This window comes from Sphaerodactylus townsendi, linkage group LG01 (assembly GCF_021028975.2).
Source record: "Sphaerodactylus townsendi isolate TG3544 linkage group LG01, MPM_Stown_v2.3, whole genome shotgun sequence".
Lineage (NCBI taxonomy): Eukaryota > Metazoa > Chordata > Lepidosauria > Squamata > Sphaerodactylidae > Sphaerodactylus > Sphaerodactylus townsendi.
In genome coordinates, this window is record NC_059425.1 from 139,795,949 (window position 1) to 139,820,485 (window position 24,537).

General features: G+C 43.6%; 1 protein-coding gene across 7 annotated transcripts in view; it reads left to right on the forward strand.

Annotated features, from left to right (window-relative positions):
- The window catches only part of IMPG1 (interphotoreceptor matrix proteoglycan 1), a 141,540-nt gene that overhangs the window by 28,273 nt on the left and 88,730 nt on the right, over positions 1-24,537 (forward strand). For all 7 annotated transcript variants that reach the window (XM_048495621.1, XM_048495638.1, XM_048495647.1 and 4 more), the window contains exon 2: positions 17,479-17,712. In XM_048495621.1, coding sequence (XP_048351578.1) covers positions 17,479-17,712 — 234 coding nt within the window. The remainder of the gene's footprint in view (positions 1-17,478; positions 17,713-24,537) is intronic.

Sequence of the window (24,537 nt, forward strand, 5' to 3'; positions counted from 1 at the left end):
GAAGCAACTTAATTCAAATTATCTGGGTCTGCAAAAGAGCGGGAAAGCATGAAGGATGTATGATCAGTTGAAATAAATAGATTTATGGCCCAATCCAAAGGGTTGGAGGAGCCGAATCCGCTATGGAAGTGGTGCAGGGCTGCATGAGTGGATTTGCCCTCCCCAGGGTACACATCCCAGGGGAAAATCTTCCAGCAGGCAGCCACCATGGCCCTCCACAGATGAAGTGCAGAGCGCCACACCAGTGCTCCTGTACCCCCTCTCCCCCAGCCACAGCAGAACCATGTTCCACTGCCAGGGACTCTGGATTGGGCTGCCCAACTTTGCCCAGGATATCATGACCATCATAAGCATAATTTGACCCGTCTAAATCCATTGAAGACAATGGTCATAGAAAGGTATATCTCTGTTTAGGATGGCACTGTTAGTCTCTTATTTTGATGAACATTTTCATGATAAATAGTTGATCTTTTTACAATCCAACTTGTAATGAAAAAATAAAGTGGACCCATTTTCCAAAACTTCAGAGAAAATTACAATCCCAATATTACTACATCAGTGTCATGAGATCGAAGAAGGATGTATTGTAAACCTGAATGTCATGATGGATGGGTGCCAGCATCTATGTATCACCTATTTATTGTGTAAAGTGCCATCAAGTTGCAGCCAGTAGAGTTTTCAAGGCAAGAGACATTCAGAAGTAGTTTGCCATTGCTTTCTTTCTTCTGCACAGGGACCCTGGTATTACTGGGTGGTATTCCTTCCAAGAACGAGCCAGGACCAACTTCTGAGATCTGACAAGATCAGGCTAGCCTGGGCCATCCAGGCTGCTTATTTACTGTGTGTTAAGTGCCATTAAGTTGCTTCTGACTCATGGCAACCCTATGAATCAATGTCCTCCAAAACATCCTATTGTTAGCAGCCTTGCTCATATCTTGCAAACTAAGGGCTTTGGCTTACTCTATAGAGTCAAATCCATCTCATGGTGTGTCTTCCTCTTTTCCTGCTGCCTTCAACTTTTTCTAGCTTTATTGTCATTTCCAATAAATGACTTCTGTCTTCGCATAATGTGACTATTAAGTACAATAGCCCCAGTGTAGTGATTTTAGCTGCTAGGGAGAGTTCAGTTTGGTTTGATCTAGAACCCACTGATTTCTCTTTTTGGCAGTCCACACTATCGGTAAAACTCTCCTCGAGCACAACATTTCAAAGGAATCTATTTTGTCTTCTTGATGTTCAGTTACTTTGGTATTTTCTGCTTTAACTTCCACCAATTATTGTTTCAAGTCTTCACTATTTTCTGCCAGTAATGTAGTAGCATTGACATATCTCAAATTAAATTTTTTCCTCACACACCCTGCAATTTTTACTCAACTTTCATCTAAATCTAATCCAATTTTTAATATGTGCTGCACATAGATTACATAATCCTTAGAGTCTATGATGGTCTCTTCCACTACCTTGCACAAGTGACCAGTGTGCTGAGAGCAAACATTATTCACTAAAAATCCAAATTTTGGATAGAAAAATAATTTGTCTGCAATTTTTATGTTTATATGTTGCCTGTGCTTACATAGTAACTAGATATTCCATGTCTGTGGCACTAACATATTTCCAGAGACTTCACATTTCATGAAGTTTTCATTTCTATGTTCCATCATTCTCACTACCAGTGTTTTGGCAATATATTTATTTATAGTTTATTTCTTTAACAGTCAGACACCGTCTTTCAAAGAAAATCTCAAGACAGTTTACTATAAATAATACAATTAAAAATTCAATCCAATCCAAAAACCTTTATTAGGCATAAAACCAAAAGTACCATATATTCCAAGTACAATAACAGGATCATTGTTCCACATCATGTAGAACACGGATTAAAAATGTGGCAACTGCTTCAGAAATTTCTACATTAGGACTGTTCAATAGCTTAGTCATTTTTAGTTTGTTTGAGAAAAACATAAATTCTAGAGGTAGTAAAGCTCCCAGATCGGTTCTAATATCATTATATCTCGAACAGTAAAGCAGGATATGAGGAATTGAGTCCATAGTGTTGGGACAGTGCCGACAACAACGCTCACTTCATGGGATCTTAGGGAAACGACCTTGAAGACAGGCAGAGGGGAATGTGTTGCACCTTGCTCTGGTCATGACCCATCTGCACTTATAGATAACAAGCTGTTCTAAATATACAGCAGGGCTAGATTTCTGGGGTGTGATCCCAAAGTGTAGAGGGGAACAAGAGCTTTGCACAGCACTCAGGAGAGATCGGTATTCCTGGTCATACAGTCTGGTCTTTAGATGATGGTAAATTTCTGTGGCAGTAAGCATATGAAGAGACACCCATGAGAAACCCAAGGAGAAGATTTTTTTTCAATATGAAGCCACCACTTCGAAAGCTGAAGCTCCCTCATTTCTAGCAAAGATAAGCTTTTTGGATCTGTTGCAGAAGCACAGATGCAGCCAAAACTTAAATGTTACAGCCCATGCCCTAGTTTCTAATAGATGTTGCCCTGATTCCAGACAAAGCACACTATAAGGGACACAATGTGGGGTGCCAAATATCTTACATAGGAAGTTTGATTGGATGCGCTCCAGGTTCTTGTGTCAAGCTTGGATCCAGGCAGGGATACCATACAATAGGTGCTGAACCACCTTGGCATTAAACACCTTCAGTGCTGCTGGAATAAACCTCCCACCATGCAATTAAAAATTACAATTTTAAAATCAACAACAAACCAAAACATGTCAGTCTCTCTGCTATAACTGAGAAAAAGGTTAGTGAATCAGGACCTTTCTACAACTATATTGTAATTAAAAAACTGTATTGTAATAAAAAAAGTATTTCCACAGCTTTAAAAAGCAGGGCTAATACTTTTGCAGATAAACATAGCTAAGTGAAAGGACAAAATCAATGCAGTCATTTAATATTTTATATATAGATACAATACTGACTAATAAACATAATGAAGAATGCTGGAAAAAAGAAATTCTACATAATTCAAGGATTATGTGGAATGGTATTTGCTAAATATATTACATTTTAGTTTGCAACAGACTGAGGGGTACTTGCAAGGATATGTTGCAGAATATTCAGAAACTGTATCTGTGTTTAAACTGTAGAGTCTGGTGTAGGATGCTCTGAGAAAATTATGCATAGTATTGTGACAGAAACTGACTTCTGTCTCTGAGGCTGTTTCTGCACAGACCGAAATCACCAGTGTTGGTGCGGTAAAAACACCGTTTGGGAGGAAAACTTCGCACGACTGCCGCTTCCAAATTCATGGGGATGAGGGGACATACCTCCTGCGCTCCAGCCCCAGGGCATTGTCAGGGCCACGGGGTCGTGTCTCCTCGTCCTGATGGACAGATGCAGGAAGACGGGGTAAGTTTTAAAAACAAAAGCAGCGTGCCTCGTGCAGAGGTGCTGCTGCAGGGGCACTGGACCGCCAGCACACAAATGTGCTAATGGTCTGAGGCCGGCACTAGTGTCATGTGCACTGGTGCTCTGGCGTTCCCGGGGCCCGTGCAGAAATGGCCTGAGCTATGTTTAGCAGTCCTAGAGGAACATTTTCCTATAGAGCTGAGTTATTGTGGAGAGGAAGAGGGTGCTCGTCACCCAATCTTCCCATTGCTTATTATGAAGGAAATATCCATTTATCGCTGATAAACCTAGAATATGAGATAGCATCTGCTGGCAAAAGATTCAGTACTCGGTTCAGGAAATTTTAAAGTGTGTTCTTTCTTCACACCTGAGGACCTAGACATCTGAAAGTATCTGCTTTCTCAAACTACCAGTTTATCATCCTTAGAGATGCTTATCTGGTCAAACTCAGGCAGGGGCATACTGCCCATGGGGACATGGTGTATCACATGTCCCTGGGCGCATGCCATTTGGTCATGTGGGGGTGCTCCAGGCACCAGCCAGGTCCTTGCGCCCAGCCTCTCCTGCAGCTCAGCAACCCAGTGAGCACTTGCTGGCTCCCTCCATGCCAGGGTGCTGTTGGCAGGCTCCTGCCTTCCCCGGCCTCCCTGCCAGGCACGCCTGACAAGAAGGCCAGGGAGGGCAGGAACCAGCCTTTGGCTGTGGCTCAGCAACAGGCAACTCAGCTGCCTGCCTGAGCTGCCTGCCAAGGGCACACATAGTGGAGCCCCGCGCTCTACTCCCTCTTCCTTTGTCCTGCTCCTTTGTCCAGATCCGTGTCTACTGGGCCACCTGCTCCCTCTCCTCTCCAGAGGCCTGGTCCTCTCCAAATCCCCCTTTCCACCCTCCACCCAAGATCCTCGGCTTCGTGTGCTCCCCAGTCCTTACCATCTCCATGGCCCCCTGTGCCGTTTGCAGCATGTGAGGGGTTAATCTCTGCAGATAATACCCAGCCAGGCCCAGCTCTGCTTCCGCCCACTCCTCTAGCAGGCTGCTCGGCCCCTCTCGTGCCTTCTGCGCCCAAGCACGCCAGACAGGCTGGGCACCAGCAGGGACATCCGGGAACACATGCGCACCAGGGGGGCACAGGGCGCATCTCTGCTGCCAGCCCCCCCCCTCTGCTGCCAGCCCCCCCCCACCTCTATCAGATGCAAGGGGTGCGTAGGGAGATAGGCTGCCATAAGTGGGATCTGGCAGGCAGCATGGGGGGGCAGGTCATGCCCCAGGCATCATTTTCACCTGTTCGCCTCTGAGCTCAGAACTTCACATAGAAACCATGGCAACCATAGGGTTGTCCAGGTTGTTCTGAGCTTCAAATGTGAGAAAGGTCATATGCTGGGTCTGTTTTTGTGCACTGGGAATTGCATTTTGGTGATGCAATGAAGGAGGTGATAATGATACCTTCACCATGATCTGATAACCACTTGCTGAAATCTTGGGTAATTCAACCTACCTCTGTCTGCAAAGGCAAGTGCCCCATGAACTTGGTCAACCCTTGGAGAATTATGGATCCATAGTTTTCTAGAATGCTTGGAGATGTTGGGAACCTAGTTGGCAATACAACTAACGGTTTACTGCGGGCCTGGAAGTTGAGGCTTATAGAAGACTTAGATGGAGTTATTCTTAGGCATCTTCTCCCTTGAAAAGGCTCCTGGATCCTTGGTGTACTAATGAGCTGAGAGGGCTAAAAAAAAACAGGACAGTTTAAACATTGTTGCAGGAAGACCTTAACAGGGTTAAACACAGTACACTGATTTAAAAGACTATAGGGTGTTAGTAACAGCGGTGTTACTAAGCAGTGTTTTTTATTTCTTTTCCACTGCCATTGTATCTGCAGAATTCTATGCAGTTCATTTACTTCATGTCATGGGCAGCCTGGCAACACCAGGGCAACATTTGTTTGAGCTAAAATCTGGCACTACTTGCGAAGTTTTTGCTAGATTCCTTGCAGTTAAAATCTCTCTCATCCAATCAGACTTTACTGGTAGTAAAGATCAAGCAATATAAATGTTGGAAGAAGCTTCTGGACATGTTTATATAGTTAGCTTTGGTTTGGTCTCCTTGGTAGATGTTAACAGGATTAAGGAGTTCCTGCAAATTAGATTTGTACTCATCTTGGCTGAATCATATATTGAGAAGTCAGGGGTATCATTGGACTGGGTTATTAGTAGTACGTATAAAAGGCTACTTTTCAAAACCTTTAAAAGAAGGAATTATTAGACCATTGCTGAAGTCCTTTATATCCCTGAATAATCCAATGAATTATAGGTCAGCTCCTAACCTACAAACTGTACTGTGTAATAGAAATTCCAGGTTTTCCTGGCTAAAACTTCTGCCTTTGACCCTTTTCAATCCAGTTTCTAGTCTGGCATTGCAACAGATAGCACTGGTCACTTTAGTAGATGATCTGCATATGTAGATGGATAGAAGCACTGCTTTGCTTCTAATTCTGTTAGGCCTGTTGGTGATGTTTGATACTGCACATCATGTAATAATTTTGCATCACCTGGAACTCAGGTTGCTCGCTGATGGCTGAGTGAGAGATTGGGGGCAGAAACATGGAGGGCAGAAACAATGCTGTGGTGACACTTCCAGGGAAACTGCAGAAATAATGCCACCACACTCTACCAGCTGCCAGAAACTCTTTGCCAGCCAACAGAGTGGAGGCGGGAAGGAGGGGTTGCCAGCAGGAGACCTAGCAACCCCTAACTGGAACACAAAAGGAGTTTTGATACTAGTGAAGATACCTATTACACTAGTGAAGGAAGATGTGGAATTGGTCCCTTAGAAGTTGACCTATGAAGTGCCCTATTACTTTCTCCTCTCCCCAGTGTAGTTTAACATATAGCCCCTCAGTAGAATGATCCAAGGTTCAGGGGTAATGACACCAGCCACATCTCTCTCTCACTCTATGGTCTGAGATTCAATCATCTTGATTTTGAAGTATTTATAGTAATGGTGGCTGCTGGTTGGCTGGCTGCCTAGGTGGCAGAACAGCTGATTGGTAGCACAAAGGCAGAAGAACCAGGGTATTATCCATCAGTATACCAGTTCTGCAGAGAAGAAAATACAATCACTCCTTGTATTACTTTATGACTAGTGAAATGATAGTAGAAGGAAGGACTAGCCACACTGTATCCCCTGCTCCATCTTGTGAAAGGCATAACTAGAAGCCTGCAGAGGAGAGAAGCGAATATGGTGGTATATTTCTAGAAAAGACCAGTGAAGAAGAAGAAGAAGAGTTTGGATTTATATCCCCCCTTTCTCTTCTGCAGGAGACTCAAAGGGGCTTACAATCTCCTTGCCCTTCCCCCCCTCACAACAAACACCTTGTGAGGTAGGTGGGGCTGAGAGAGCTCCAAGAAGCTGTGACTAGCCCAAGGTCACCCAGCTGGCATGTGTGGGAGTGCACAGGCTAATCTGAATTCCCCAGATAAGCCTCCACAGCTCAGGCGGCAGAGCTGGGAATCAAACTCGGTTCCTCAAGATTAGATACACAAGCTCTTAACCTCCTACACCACTGCTGAGTAGTGCTTTGGAAGGAATAGAGATGGAGATTAGTTCTACACCCTTTGCAACAAAAAGAACAGGACTACCTAACAGAACCCAATAGCCACTAGGACCCAAATGGAGCATTCTTAAACAAAGATGGTCAAGCATGTGGTGGATGAAGTTACAATTGCTCCCAGATGTGCAGAGGTTCCTTCTGGTGAAATAACCACAAGACACGTCTTGGAATTAAGTTGGGCCACAGTCCAATTTCTGCCTTTATTGAGGTAGAGGCCAGGCAAGCAAGAGGAGTGCATCCGTATTGTGGCCGGTCAGCACCCCTGGCTGACCCCAGCACCACACCCCAATCCATATTGGGGAGGACAGGAGGTACTGGGCACCTGCCCGCTGTGGCCCCCTTTCTGCTGGCTGTGGCCCCCTTTCTGCATCAGGCACGAATGACAGAGGCCTCCATGGCATGTGTCATGAGCCCGCCCCATCCCAAGCCTCTCATGGAGGCCCCCAACCACGGGGAGGTCCGGCATGCAAGCTCAGCCTCCCCCTAAAGATGCGCTGCTCTGCCCAAACTGCCAAGGCTGTAACAAATGAGCAGCACCCAAAACCCTGCCCAAATAGGAAGGGAGGGTGGGTCAGTTTGCTCGAGGCGCCGAAGAAGGCTGGAGCAACCGCATGCTGCCTAATATGTAGGGAGTGTGCTCCACCCCTAACACTTGTGCGCATCGCACGATCGAGCTGGGTGTGGCTCAGCCGCCCAGCCGGCCCAGGGCACGCATGCTCACTGCTCCAGAGATCACCATGTGCCCTGCCCCCTGTCGCAATTACAGCCCAGTTGATTCTGGGCCATTATTTCTACTTAGTTATTTTTGTTGAAAATGGTATAATAGACATTGTAACACATTTGCAGGAGAGAAGGAAAATGTGGTGCTTGTATTTCCTCATATAGCAAATGGACAGCACTACTTCATTTTGAAACAAGCAGGGTCATTTCTGAAATCTCAGTCTCAATGTATCTAACAAAGGGAGTTTGAATTCTTGAAAACTTATACCCTATAAATCCTACTGGTATTTAAGATGCTACCAGACTCAAATCTTGTTCAGTCTCAATATTGTTTTAGTTTTCCACAAAAACTCTCTTTAGTTTCACACACTATTTCCTCAATACCAGTGCCTTTCCCTATTAGTTCCATTAAAAAAGAGAGAGAGATCCACCTAGGACTCCTTCAAATTGAGGAAACAGTTGAAGAAAGACAATTTAAATGTATAGAGAGCCTTTCCCTGTTTTATTCATTAAAGCTTCGTGTATGCGTGATTTGCCATACTAAGAGGCAACAATAAAGGAGAAGTCACAGAGGCCAGTGAGGTTGACTACTCCCTTTTTCTTCATTACTTTATCTTATATTTCCTTTAATTTTGTTAGGAGGGGCAGGGAAAATATTTGTATGGGAACCTGGGTTGGCTCTGAGCACCTTGCCCATCTGCTTGAGGAGCCCTTAAAATGATAAAGGGTAAAGCCCTGTGAATTCGGGGGGAAAATTGAGCAGATTTGTTTTTCCACTAAATGGCACTCAAGCATAATATATCTGAACAAGTGGTTCACCAATATTGAAACACAGTTGAAAATGATTTTTAAAGAATTGGGACAACATTATTTTGTACTCCTTCCCTACATTTAAGTCTTCATAGTGTACCATTATTGGCCCAATCCTTATGAGGGGGGGCAAATCGCATCTTGGAGGTGGTGTGGGGCTGTGCTGATGTGTTTGCCCCCTTTGTCAGCACAAGGAACACCCTTGCTGCAGACGGGGCAAAGGCGCCTGCGTCGGGCTGCCCCTCAGTTCCCCAACAGTAAAACCCAGATGTCCAGGCTGCCATGTTGCTGAGCCATGTTGCTGACCAGATGCTGGTCAGGGGTGAACAAGTCAGGGCATTCCCGGGGGTGGAGCGAACAGTCAAATTCCACCTTAGGTTTGTGGGCAGTTACACCACAGCATGGGGCTTGGATTTACATCACCCTGCACAGGACAGCAGAACCACCACCACCCCAAAAAAATCCTTGCTGCCAGAAAGCCCTCTGGAGGCAATGGGGTAAGACTGCTGCAGCACTGTCCTGGCTGCCTCACACTGAGGATTGGGATGTAAATCTTGTTAATAACTATTATTAGGATAGCAGCCTCCAGGTGGCACCTGGAGATCTTCCACTTGAGTTGTCAGATACCGTCTGGCCACCACCAGGGAATGGGTGAACAGGGTTGCCAGATCCATGTTGGAAAACTCCTGGAGATTTAGAGATTGAATCTGGGAAGGACAAGGACCTTAGTGGGGTAAAATGCCATCACATCCATCCTTCAAAGCATCCATTTTCTCCAAGGGAACTGATCTCTGTAGTAGGGAGATGAGCTTTACTTCCAAGAGATCCCCTGGTCGCACCTGTAGGCTGGCATCCCTATCTCCTGCTATTACAACTGATCGTCAGATGACAGATATCCAGTTCCTCTGGAGAAAATGGCTGTTTTGGAGGATGGTACTTATGACCCTACTGAGGCTGTTTTGGAGGGTGGTACCCTACTGAGGCCTCTCCCCTCCCTAAATCCCACACTTTCTAGGCTCCACCACAAAATATTTGGTAGGATATTTTATTTAATTACTTATTTCATTTATATTCTGCCTTCCTCCTTAATAGGGACCAAAGCAGCCTATATTGTTCTCTTATTGTCTGTTGTATCCTTACAATAACACTTAGGTTAGCCTGAGAGTGTATGACTAGACCAAGGTCTCCCAGCAAGCTTCCATGGTAAAGTAGGGATTCGTACCTGGGTTTCTCAGATACTAGCTTAACATCCTAACCACAGAACCAGTCTGGGGTTAAAAGAATCCAAACAACAATGACAACAAAACATTACCTATATGATCTTCGATGCCCAAATGTAAGAGGAAATGGTTTACTAATCCTCAGCTACAGACCTGCTCTTCATTTAACATGAAAATGTTAACCACATTCATCTGTCAAATGTTGGAAGATGTAGAATTATATGAAAAAAAGATGAGTCAACTTAATTGCATATGGAAGGAATGAAAGAGCACACATATAGGAGAATGAGTCATTTTCATGTCATAAGACTTGATAATGGATGCACTGTTATTGAGCAGCTATAGAACATGTCAAGCATATTTTTTGAAGTTATACAATGTGACGGCATGCATTTAAAACGTCCTCATGTTTTGTTGGTTTGGTTGGTCAGGTAAAAACTTTAAAGGTCTGTAATTACTGCATGGGTTGATTGTTGGGGGCTAATGAACAAGTTGTAAAGGGAATTAGATGGGATAATTATCCTGCTACAAACTGCAATGAAGGTCATTGCTTGGGCCAGTCTTTTGTTCTAATACTTTTTATACTGCTTCTTCCTTCAAGGAGCTCAGGATGGCATTTTCACTTTATTCCTCACAGTGAGTCTAGGAGATAGGTTAGGCTAGTTACCCTGTAAGTTACATAACAAAATGAGAATTGGAACCAGGTTTCTAGGTCGTTACTTGACACTACAACCACTACATCACATTGGCTCTCACTTTCTTTCAGCCTAATCTCACAAGAGCTTTGTGGAGATACAATTAAAGCTTTAGAACATTATTTATGTTGTTAAGAAAGCAGACAGAAAACATTTTTTTCTGTGTCCCATAATACTAGCACATGTGAAGCTGATGTGTAACCAGGGTCTATCAGGCATTGAGGTGTGAGAGTTCCATTTGATTCCATATAAGAGAAAAGATATCCTACAATTCCTGCCACTGCTGGACATTGGACACATATATGTCTATCCTTTGACCAGGAGCTGCTGTGAAGCGGTGGGGGTTACACGCAGGGTCATTTTAGATCCCTAGTCTGCAATTTTAAATCCCCAGGGCAATTGTTTCAGGATGAACTTCACTCAACAAGTGATTAACTTGTGATATTTATTGCTAGAGGATGGCCAGTAGTTTAGTTTGCTTTAAATGTGGATTCAAGCAATTTGTGAAGAATAGGTTCACTATGGCATTTAGCCACAATTATTAAATCTTCAGATATAGCAAATGTCTGAATACCAAAGCTGGGAGACAGCAACAAGAGGTTACAGTGTCCATCACTTCTAAATGGGAGCAGGATTCAGTGTCCTTACTGGAGAAGAGTCAGTAAGCAGTAAGCAGCAGAGGCAACAGGTCTGGTAAGTCAGTACAACAATTTACTTCATAACAGAACCTGGCAAGGGTCAGTGACATCACATGCACCTATAGTAGGCCACAATCTACTCAGTGGACTTGTGCCAACATGGTGCTAAAGTAGCTCCCTGAGTGCTTCTGTCTCCTGATTCCAGGAATGATGCCGTATCCCCTCCCTATTCAGCTGCAGAAGCTACTAGTAGCTCATAAACAGCTGCATGACTCTGTTTTTGCCTTTTTCCACATCCCACTGCTGTGCCAAAAAAGAGCAAATTAGCACCATCATTATAGTGCAATTAAGCCCATTCAGCAAATATCTGGTAATCCAAGTTTTAGTCCCCTTTTTCACTCTACTTGTGCTTTTGTTTTGGGTGGCAACGCTTTTCTCGGTTCATGTATGAAATCATTAACTCCTGCAAATTTCCAATCCTGAATTTGCAAAATCCTGCAACTTGCATTGTTATTTATTGAAAATTCAGTTTACTATATATGCTGTTGCTGTTTGTTCCTTTTATCTTGTAACAGATTAGTAACTCCTAGTGACCAGAAATACATTAATAAATATGACAGAACTGCTTTGCAACTATCTGTTTTCTTATGGGCAAATAACTGTTAGTAGTGCACTGAAACCCAAAGAATTCTCATTCTGAGTACTACATCAAGATCTATGTATTTATCTATTTATTTTACATTATTTATAATATGCTTTTCTCACTTGGGCTGTTTCTGCACAGGCGAGCGAGCGGTTGTAGTCGGTGCACCTTCAAGGCCATTCATATGCCATTCTGCAAACAGCCCAGATGCCCCAGCGACCCATGGGGCTGCCTTCGCATGATGCACGCCGCTTTACCCCCCTCTTACCTCCTCTTGGCTGCTGTAGCTGTAGAGAGACCAAGGGACATGCTCCCGTAGCCATGGTGACGCCTCCAGGGATGGAGGTCAGGAGGTGTGTCCCTTGGCCTTTTTACAGTGACGGCAGTCGAGAGGAGGTAAGGGGGGGAAGGAGCACGGGGGAAACGCCGCCTCCCACCCAATGCCATTCGCTTGGCACCAGGTGGAAGATGCTGCCTTTCAAAAAACTCGCCCATTGAGCAAGTTTTGAAAGCAGCATTTTCACGCTGTTTTGGGGGGGGGAGCACGGTGCTGCTGCGCTGCAGCAGCGGCAGCTTTGCGAACAGCGCCTCAGGGATGCTGTTTTTACCGCCCTTAGGGCACTGTTTTCTGACTGTGCAGAAATAGCCCTGGACTCAAAGCAGATTGCTCAGTTATACAATCAGTAGGGTAGAATATTCAGTAAATAAGGGAATAGGAGTAGGGTTGTAAAACCAACCAGAAATCTAAAAACAAAATTGAAGCAAAGCATAAGCATAACTCTGAATGTAACACAAAAATTACCTAGTAGGATTCTAGTTTCAGCAAACTATACTCACTAATATAGATCACAATCCCTAATAATTTATCCAAGTAACTTTGTGAATAATTCAATAAAGTGCAACCCTATTGCCTGTGCAGAAAAGCCCTCTTGAATGATTCAATTCTGCATCATTTGAGGAAATGCAGGAGAGTGGGAGCCTTCTGGGCATCCTCAGACATAAGATGAAGGCCACAATGGATAAGACACATGTACTGGCAGTTGTAAATTTTGCCCATTTGCAGGTTGACATTTGCAGAAGACCCTGCTCCAATGAGTGAAGCAGTCATGGTAGAACATAAAGGATTAAATGAAAGTCCAAGACCATAAAGGGTTTTATATGTGACAGTCAATACTTTCAATTGAACCCAGTAACTGGTGGGCAGCCAGTGAAGTGATTGCAGAATAGCAATAATATGTATGCTCCCTCTTGCTTCCAATAATAGCTGAGCTATGGCATTCTGCACCAACTGAAGTTTCCAAATTGTGGTTTCGAGGAGGGACATGGTGTCTCCTCAGAATGTTTATCACCTGAGTCGATCCATTTGCAATCGACATCTGCATGCAAGTGCTCTGCTTCTCCCTGCTCCCAAAAGTCAGGCAGAAGTGCCAGAGATAAGATGCCATGCCCATGCCTCCAGTGGCCTTTTCTCTGCCACCCCTGGTGCCTTATGGGTGAGTCCAGCATGATCCCCTCAAATCCAGGCAACCTGGAGAGTGTGCAGCCTTGCCAAGGGAAATAGTGCCAGGGAGATGGAATGAGAAGTGGCCGGCTAGTGGGAAAGGATAGCTCAGTGGCCGAAGCGGGTGTGAGGAACAAGGAGGAATGGGAGTCATCTGTCAGCAGAAGGATGGTTGTCACCAGGATGTTCCATGGAGTTGTATGGATTGATAATCTTGTTGAGGCAGTAACTGCAGGGAAAGGGATGGACTTGAGGTGTAAAGTGGACCAGGACTTGAAGATAACACAAAGGTATGGCATGGCATAAATAGCTTTTTCCCTTGCCCTTTTCAAGGCATGTGGGCAAATGGGATTGGAAATATGTTAGAAAAGCCTTAGTGGATCAGGTCAAGGTCCATCTATGGTTAGGATTCTTACATTTACAAGGTTAAAGGCAAGAGCCTTCTTTTGCAGTATTTTTCTGGTAGTTCATTCTCAGAGGTATACTGCCTCTGAAATTGGAGGCTCTGTTTAGTTAACACAGGTAATAGCATACTCCTCCAAGAACTTGTCTAACTCTCTTTTAAAGCAATATGTGTTTGATAATAATCAGTGTGTTTTGTGCTGGTGCAGTTCATTATTATGTGCTGTATAAAGAAATCATTACAAACACTGTCTTGACGGTACTGGTTGTCAGTCTGTCATTATTATAGCCACAGATCATTAATAAACGCAACAAAATGTGGTATCATTGTAAGGGAAATGCAAAGTTAAAGTACCAAATAATCATAAATAGTCCACTAGAGAGTACAGGCACATGTAACATACAATTAATGCTCAATTAGATCTAATAATAATGTTGGTAGCTAATTTAGCCTTAATAGGCTGTGTTACCTTCATTATAAGGCTGAAATATGTTTTGTGGCTCCAGATGAGTGTTTTGTTTTGTTTTTTGCTTTGAGGAGAAGGCAAAAATGGCTTCTCTGATAATAAAGGTTGCTGACCCTGGTCTAGTCTCACTGTTACTGTGACATGGATGCAGATGGCAACATCAGCCATTTCAAGAATTCCTTTTGTAAAAACACACAGCAGTACTGAATAGCAACTGAAATTTTGTTCACCAGTGGTGTACTTGGGGGGGAGGGGGCGTTGTCCCATGTGCCACTTTAAAGTATCATATGGGGGGCATTATGCTGGTCCCCCCACCCACCTCCCAAAGGAGCAAACAACTGTATGGGGCTGCAGAAGTTTGAGTGGAAATTGGGTGTGGGAGGCCTCCAACCCCACCGCTGAAGGCTGCAGTAGGCTGCAGCATCCTGACTCACTGCTGCACCCTGCCTTCTCCTAAATCCCTACCCAACAGTCTGTGTTTGCTGCCTGCCTGCCCTGCTCACCCACCCACCCACCCCTATCATTTGCCAATTGTCTGCCCCACACCGCCTGCACAGGTAGACTTAAGAAAAAGAGGACTAAAACCTGGATTACCAGATATTTGCCAAATGGGCTTAATTGCACTATAATAATAGTGCTAGTTTGCCCTTTTTTTGGCACAGCAATGTGATGTGAAAACAGTCGTGCAGCTGTTCATGGGTTCTCAATAGGAAGGTATTCAACATCATTCCTGGAATCGAGAAACAGTGGCAGAAGCACACAGGATGCTACCTCATCACCATATTGGCACAAGTCCACTGAGTAGATTGTGGCCCACTATAGATGCATGTGATGTCACTAGCCCTCGCTGGGTGCTGTTATGCAGTCAGTTGCTGCACTGCCTTACAAGACCTGTTGCCTCTGCTGCTGCTTACTGACTCTTCTCCAGTAAATACACTGAGTCCTGCTCCCATTCAGAAGTGCTCAGTGATGGAAACTGAAGTCCACCATGAACCCCTCCACTGATGTCATTCCAAATTCATGCTTGGAAACCTTTTGTTAGAACCCTCTGTTAGAACTTTTAGTCCAATTGAGACAGCCATTCAGGACATGCACTTTTATGCTCCTCAGCTCTCAAACTTATTTGCTAGGTAAACTGAACTCTTCTTTAAAACTCAGTGAGTTTTGGAAATAGCCTGAAATTCTAGAACTATATTGTGAGCAATGGGTGCAGGAAAGGGAAGGGTGTAAGTCAAAAGAGAAGTTGACCAACCAGTAGACCACATAGATGTTGCCCCCCAAAAAGAAGGCACTAATAACCTTCTAGGTCAGTGATGCCGAACCTTTTCGAGACCGAGTGCCCAAGTTGCAACCCAAAACCCACTTATTTATCGCAAAGTGCCAACCCGGCAATTTAATCTGAATAACCCCCTCGAGCAGGGGCCAGCCTGCTGTAGCCTCCAGCAAGTCCCACATGTGCTGCTCTGCACCTCTCGAGCATCTCTGCCACCTTTGCTCCCCTCCCCCGGGCAGCAGGCAGCAGGCCCGCCAGCCGAGTCCTCTCTACTCGCTGAGGTGCACACACATCAAGTCCAGCAGCCCAGGCCAGCCTAGATGTGTGTGTGGGTGGGGGGGTGATTCCCCCCCACACACACACACATGATGAACTCTGTGCGCACGTGCCCACAGAGAGGGCTCTGAGTGCCACCTCTGGCACCCGTGCCATAGGTTCGCTACCACTGTTCTAGGTACAGTGTTGTTTTCAGTCATTGCCCGTCATGGAGGACATCAATGCTAGATGTTTCCAGTCTATATCAAGTCTTTTTTTGTCTGTCCACTCACCCATTCTCTTACCACTCACCCTCCCATTTTGCTTGCTCACCCATTTTGCCCTGCTCACCTTGCTCACCCACCCTGCTCGCTAACCTGCCCTCCTCAGCTTTTGGGGGGGGGAGTGTAATTTGGGGGGTTGGGGCACCATTTCCCACAGGTATGCCACTGTACAAGTCACTCTTACACTATGTGTAAATTAACAGTGCAATCCTGTGCATAGTTGCACACTTCTATATCCACTGAAGACAACAGATTTAGTGTGACTCTGCTTATTGTGGCACGTGAGCCTTGTAGCATACAATAACAAGCAATTTTCAATCCAATCCAAGGTCTTTATAGGCATCTAGGCTATAAAGTAATACATAATATAAAAAAATTAAAATATACAGAGATTTAAAATAAATAAAAGACATATAAGCAAGTTCAAGTTTTCTGATTTGTAAAGGACATTTACTAGAAAATTAATTAAGAATTCGTGCCATAGCAGAAAGAACGCTACCAGTCCTGTGATATTTCACTGAAAATGCCATTTCCTTCTCTTCTTTTGCAGCATCAAGGTTTGATTCATTCAGTTCCAAGTTGAAGAGATGAAGCATTTTCACCTCTTATTTACTCTTTTCATCTGCCTGATAACTGCTGACATAATTAATATTTATCACTATGCTCATTTCATAGGGGGGAAAAGTATCAGACTTAAAACATTCCTGCCACATTTGAAACTTGTCATGGTCCATTAAATATTTAGCTTTTAATTTTTGTAATATTTTTATTTTCTTATAAGCTGAGTCTCTGGAAGAATGTTTGATTCCTTTCTTCTTCCCTTTAGTGAATTTGAACCTTTCCAAATGCATTTGCTGTCTACTATAACCATTTCATCAGTATCCAAACTATGCACATTATGCTGGCCTCTTAGAAAAATATTTTCTGCTTCAGAAAGTTTTTCAGTTATCTACAAAATGTGCCTTTTCTTTTTCAAAGGAGATCTTTAAACAAACCTTTTCCATTCTGTTTTCCCTCTTCCCCTCTACAGAGTGCTTGTGAAATTTAAAAAATAAAAAAACCCTATAAAGTTGCTTCAGAAAGGTCTTGAAAGCTCATTTAAAAATCACCTTTTTAATTTTGGTAAGCAGCAACAAATAGAATCTAAAATAAAGTTGTGTATCTGGATGCTTATTCATTACAGAAAATGAGAACACTGCTCCCCACTGAAACACAAAGCTCACGCGTTTCTTGTTATTCATGTTTTTATGTACGCATACAAAACATGATTCTTCATATAAATTATTGTGCTGTGTGCAAACAACAAATAGTCTCTTGGGAACAAGGACAATTAAGCTTTCAAAAGCCCAGAACCACTTTGTCAGATGCATGAAGTGTGACATGCAGTTGGCAGAAAGAAATAAACAAAGCTACAAGAATTAGAGTGGGAGCAGACTCTGGCCATCTTTTGATGAATAGGCAAAACAGAGTGTTGCCATGTTGTTAACATTTTGAAGTCTATATAATTATCACACAGAAGTTGCAACACCCACATCCTGACTGTATTACATTATCTTGATATGTCTGTCTCTCCTTCAGAAATCCCTAATAAGATTAATCGTGGTGAAACCAAACATCTTGCAGATGCTATTGGATCAGAGAAATCAGAAAGGACAACGAAGAGGTCAAGAATCTCAACCATTCGAAGAATATTTGATATGGCTAAACACCGAACAAAGAGATCTTCTTTTTTCTCTACTGGTGTGAAGGTTTGTCCTCAAGAATCAGTGAAGCAAATTTTAGCTAGCCACCAAGCTTATTATAGGCTAAGAGGTGAGAAATAGTTTTTCTTATATACTTGTCCTGTGTTTGTTTCAAGCCACCGTAACCTCTTGTTAATTGTTTGCTTTTTCCTGCAGACAAACGCTCAGCAACTGATCATGGCTGTGGTATCAGTTTCCTGAAGCAAACTGATGCAATGGCATAATACATTAGGCAACGCAGTGATTATGGGTTTTAGTGTTGAGTTTAAATGTGGGAAAATCAGATTCAGATTGCTCCTCAGCCAGCTCAGTAGGTGGCATAAGGTAAATTATTGGCTGTCAAGTTTAGCTCACAGGATTATTTAGGCGAAAAAAAATAGATAATAAACAAGAGCAAACTCATCTTTCAACTCACTGGGAAAACGCCATCGATCTGGAGCAAACGGAGATGACTCTGAATTGCATTTAACTGTGCTACCCTGACCACTTAGTTTATCTTGGTGCTGGCCTATTTGAACTTCCCAGTCTGTCCCTGATAATGAAATCCCTCAAGCACCACCTTTTTACATACAGTCCTATCTGAGCATTTTGGTCATCATCAGACCCTTCTGCAAGTGGGTCTTGAACTTGCTGCTGTCCTTGTTAGACATGCTGCAAACTTCCACATACAATCACGAGGCAAACTTAGCTCTTAATCAGATTGCCTCAAAGGTAGTTGTCAAAATTGGGGAAACACTACAATGCTAGGAAAAGTTGAAGGCAGCAAGAAAACAGGAACAGCCTGCATGAGAAGGATTGACTTAAGCTTGCAAGACCTGAGCAAGGCTGTTGACCACAGAACATTTGGGAGGTCATTGATTCATAGGGTCCCCATGACTCAGAAGAGACTTAACAGCACTTAACACACACACAGTTGCCACATGTTCTTGGCTGCTTTGGGCCAGTCTAAGAATTATATTCTCTTGACTGACAATTGAGGCTTGTATCCACCTGACTAGTATTTTAAAGCAGGGGATGTCGTGTAGTTCATTGCCTCTTTGCACTTGTAAACTCAGCTACATTCTTTAAATCAGTGGTTCTCAACCAGTAGCATGCAGAAATAGTCTTCTATAGGTTCTTAGCAACCTCTCTCTCTTAGTAACCTCTCTCTCTCTAGAATTATCTTCTATTCTCTTAGCAACCTCTCTCTCTTAGTAACTTCTATAAGATACTAAGAATTCAGCCCTGTCTCCCTCAATTCTCACATCTACCTGCAGATGTGATGTTCTGTCACCTTCAGTGTGTGACGCGCTGTTTTGTTCCATGTTCTGTCACCTGTCAACAAGACCTGCCATGGATTAACTGTTAATTTTTGACATGCTAGTAGTAGTCACATTATGCCTCTAAGCATAAATGTGTTCTCAGAAAAAGTGGGGATTGCTGTATTTGTCATGGTGGCGACCAGTTATTTGATAAAGTGATTGGTTGGAAGTAAGATACAAAAGACTGAGAATCACTGTTGTCAATTACCCCACACTGGCTAAATCACATTGCCTACTTTTTGCTCCTGTGCAGCAGCAATATCTGTATTTGCTAGACATGGTAAGCTCACAGAGGCTGTTTTTGCATGGTCAAAATATCCCTGGGTGAGCACGGAAAATATCCCTGTGCAGCCGGGAATTCCACACGGTTTCCGAAGCTGCACAGGGTCTGCCCTAGTGTCACCCCACAATATTTACCTTAGCCCAAATTTTTCAAAAATCACCAGTTTGGAGGTTCTTTTAAAAAAATCCCAGTGGCTGTACAGCTTATGGCTGTAGCATGCAAAAACCAATCAGGAGCAGGACAGGGTTTTTTTAACCTGCCCAGCTGCCTGATCTTCCCGCCAATCAAAACAATGACTTGGAATATTTTCTTACACTTTATTTTAAATCAATTAGCAGACTTATTCACTAGTTTTCTCCCTCTGACAGCAAAATCTTACTTTAAACTATTAAAAACACAGATCAATTTCTTCCATTCCCACAGCACATACACAACAACACTAATCAAGAGCAGACCAAGTTTATTCCCCCCCCCCCCGCCTGACACTCATTCAAGCTGCCACTCGAAAACAACCAATCAGAATGCGGGACGCCAGACAAGCTCACAGATGCTTATAGCTGCCACTCAAAAGCAACAATCAATCAGAACACATGCTTCCGAAGTAAATACAGAAGTCCAGCTCCTGCAGAACAAATTGGAGCATTTCCTGTTGGACCTAACTCTGCTCCTGGGCAGAAGCAGGGAGCCAGGCAAAGGGAGTAACTGGGATAAAAAAGCCCAGGGATATATGATCCCAGTTCAACCCCAGTGAAATTGTGCCGTTCAAAAACAGCCAGACACACCAGCAGCAAGTCTCAATTCAAAGTTCTCACATTGATTTTCCCCCTTTAAATAATCTGTCTTTTAACATTGGAGGTAGTGGGTGATTGGGGGTCCCCGCTGTGAATGAAACACTGCAGTTGTGTAAAAAAAAAAGCAACACAGTCTCTGCTAATGGACATATCCAAATTCATATGGGCATATCCAAACTGCTCACTCACCTACTAGCTCCTGGCTCAGCACTAATGTGCAGGAGTTGAGCCAAACCAGTGGCTGCTCGAGCATGCTTCGTGATTGTTTTCTTCAACTTTTCTCTGGCCTATTCTTTGTATGTTTTGTGGATTGGTGTCAATTCTGGAGGAAGCTGCTATTGAACTGTTTGATTTTTGTATTTTTAATGTACTTGAGGGTCTTTTAAACTTTAAAGGAACTTGTTTACAATGATTCATAATAACAATTTGTACTGTACTGAAATCCAGCTCCAAAACAGAAACAGAAGCTGTTTTTAAAGTGCATTCTCCTAGTATTGATATAGTGTAAATGAGCAAGTAAAGAATCGCATGTTGTGATCTCTTGCACATGGAGAACATAATTCTGCACAGAAATAAAAGCAAATCCCTACCTTCCTGTACATCTCTTACCATCTGATCATACGGTTTCCAATTTGTGCTGTACTGGTTTTTACCTTTGAATCTCTAATTGGTTTATGACAAGGAGACTGGAAGCTGTCCCCTGTACCATTCTCTTGTTCATTAAAATAATACCAACCCTTGTTATGGAAGAGGAATGGGTAGCAAACGAGGACTGGATTTTTTCAGTGATGGTACTTCATTTATGGTACATTTTTCTCTCAGAACTTCACCTGATGCCTGGTTCTTTAGGCACCAGGTACAACAATTTTGATAAGGCTTTTGCTCTCTGTTTTCTCAGCACTGAGTAACCTATATTGTTTTTATCTTATTAGCCCCACTTTTTGTGAGCTATTATTTTCCTGGTATAAAACATGTTCGACTAATTTTTATGTGGGCTGTATAGTATTTTAAGCCATTTTTATGATTATTTAAATGTTATTTATTATTCTTCAGTTTAACTGTTGTGAATTAATTTCTTTTTAAAATGAATTTGTAAGCCAACTCAGATCCTGGAGATGTGATTAAGAAATATGCTGAAACATTTGTGTTTACTCAGAAGTAGCTGTCACGGAGTTTAATGGGTTTCATTTCATTATCTATGCATATTTCATTAAACTATGCAGTTTAAATCTAACACTTTCTGTATCTCAGTCAGACATGCAGTCTGTCCTCACACGACCAGTCCTGTGTATTCTGCTGACTTGAAAGTTCTGTCCATTGTGATTGAACTATGATGGATCATCTACATATATAAATCACCGTGACTTGATACTGTAATCAGTGTGTGCAGTTGTGGATTGGGAATTACTACAGAATCATCAAGGCAATTTAACAGACACATTTCGGGATTCTCTGACTGTTATATTCATAGAATCATAGAATTATAGAGTTGGAAGAGACCTCAAGAGCCATCAAGTCCAACCCCCTGCAATGCAGGAACACATAATCAAAGCATAAAATAGGTAAAAACCCAGAAATAAAAATTAAAGAGGAGTCCATTGGTACTGTTAAGATTAAAAATCTATTCCACTGTAAGATTTTGTTACTCAAAGCTTAGTTCAAGTAAACTCTAACTCATGAAAGCTTGTGGTAGACTAAGTTATGAGTCTTCAAAGTGTGACTTCTGTTGCATTTTGCAGCAGATTAACACACAGGGACGTAGGTAAGGGGTGGGTTCACGGTTCAAACCCCCCCCCCCCCATTGCATGTCCGGCAGCTATGGAACCAGAGGTTTATTTGCCCAGTGCTCTGAAAGGAGGAGGAGCTTAGGCAAGCAACAACTTTGCCAGAGCAAGCTATGAATCTATTTTTACAAGCCTCTCCAGGCACTCCCTCCCTGTTACAGGGAGCTGGAAATGCCCACCCCCACCTGCCAGGCCTGCCTGGAGATAAGAACATAAGAACATAAGAACTAGCCTGCTGGATCAGACCAGAGTCCATCTAGTCCAGCATTCTGCTACTCGCAGTGGCCCACCAGGTGCCTTTGGGAGCTCACATGCAGGATGTGAAAGCAATGGCCTTCTGCTGCTGCTGCTGCTTCTGAGCACCTGGTCTGTTAAGGCATTTGCAATCTGAGATCTAGGAGGATCAAGATTGGTAGTCATAGATTGATTTCTCCTCCATAAATCTATCCAAGCCCTTTTTAAAGCTATCCAGGTTAGTGGCCATCACCACCTCTTGTGGCAGCATATTCCAAACACCAATCACACGTTGCGTGAAGAAGTGTTTCCTTTTATTAGTCCTAATTCTTCCCCCCAGCATTTTCAATGAATGCCCCAAGCCATGATCCAAGCCATGGCCTTATCCCCTGTCTTTTTGCAGGGTTGGTCCTTATTTGAACTATCATTTCAAGTTATGGTGAGCATTTCAAAAATAACATGATATTCCAAGTCAGAACTGGGCTTGCTAAAAGCAGGGAGACAGGGCCACGTTCCTGATCTCCAAGGCCAATGCCTTGGACTATCTTTTCAAGTTATAGTGATAATTTTCGCCTTTGCAAAACATGCAAATTAAGTCTACCCCTACAAGCAATTTCCAAAGTTAATTTGCATATTTCACAAAGGCTCATCCTACTAACCTGACATTTGGACTATCACAGGAAAGTTAATTTGAAGTATGCAAATTAGCAAATCATCCTAAACAATAAAATGCTAAGAAATCAATTGTCTCAACGACAAACCCTCAACTAATGGGATGATTTGGTGGGAGACATTTGATTCTCCCTGCATTGGCGGCTTGGCCAGTCTGGACTGCAGAACAGCTGATCCACAGCCTGGCACCTGGCCTGTGACGCACCTTTCCCCCAACCCCATCCATCTCAATTCCACCCTCCCCCCATCCTAAACTACATCCCCTTCGGGGATGGGGTGGTATACCAAATTGAATAAATATTAATAATAATAATCTTCCCACCCTCTCCTCACCCCAAGCCAGACTTTACATCCTTTTCCCCACCCTAGTCACATCTTTCCATCCTCCCTCCATCCCAATACTCACCTTCCAACCCTCCCCAATCCCAATCCTTACCTTTCCATCTACCCCCACCCCAAGCCTTACCTTTCCTCCCTTTCCCACCCCTAGTTATACTTTCCAACCCTCCCTCACCCCAAGCCTCAGCTTGCCACCCTCCCCTCCACCCCTAGATATACCTTCCCACTCTCCCTGTGAAATCTTAAAATAAAATAGTGGTTTTTAAAACTTTGAAAATGTTGAAAGGAGCTTCTGTAACCATAAGCAGTGGATTCTGTCAGTGGTTGTTGCTAGCCAATGACAGATTCTAAGTGAAAAGTTGGGGTGGGAGAATTCCCTCTCCAGGCCAGTTTTAGACTTTGAGGGAGGTCTCATTGAGGCCAGGCCTGGCTCAAGTTTCTACTCCAGGTTGGGAAATTCCTGTAAATTTTTGGGTAAAGTCTGAGGAGAGCAGGGTTTGGGAGGAGGAGGAGGCTTCAGCCAGATATATTGTCACAGAGTCCATTTTCCAAAGCAGCCATTTTCACCAGGAGGACAGATCTCTGTCATCTGAAAATCAGTTATAATTTTGGAAGATCTTCAAGTCCCACCTGGAGGTTAGCAACTCTAAGCCTCTAAAAAAATCTCTAGGTGACTTGATATTATCCAATTTGTATGATTCAACTATAACCGACATCTTTACATGAATAGGTTAGGGTAGGTTAGTGAAGCGGCTGGATCCAATCATAACTTCATGTTTAGCATAGGATTTCTGGATCTATTTAAAATATGAACATCTATAAAAATTAATAGTGCTTTCAGAATGGGAGAATGTGAATTTAGGGGGGATGGTATTGAAGAGTGTGAATTTAGAGCGAGACTTTACATTACATTGAGGTTCAGTACTTTAGCCATCATTTCCACTAATGTAGCCATGTTGGATTAATAGGGGCTGGATAGTACACCTATGTAGTCGACCCACGCGGTCAGCGTAAGAACGAGACGAGACGCGGAGATAACATCTGGTGGAGATCGCCAGCAGCGGGAGACCGGAGGTCCGTGTTCCTAGCGAGTCTCCCGTCTGCCGGTTCCTGGCACCTTTTATTGTTATCCTATTGGGGGCGTGTAGGAGGGAGGACTGGGGGGAGTTCCGGGAGAGCGGGAGGTCGGGAGATCATCATGTGATGCATGATCTCATCTGGCTACGTGCGGAGAGGAGCGTACGCGTCTGAGCCTAATCCTCACCTGGGGGCAAGACCATTGTCCCTGCGCCCGGTGATTGAGCCAGACAGTTCATGACCCGTGACTCATGGGGGGATGAGGAGTGGGGGTGCGATGCGACCGGCAAGGCCGCAGGTCCGTTGGCGTCCCAACGTTCTACTACGGCACTGCTGGGTCGGCAGTGCACTACTACACACCTATGTTGTAGGCAACAAGATAAACATAACAAGATTTCAAGGCGGCTAGCTGAG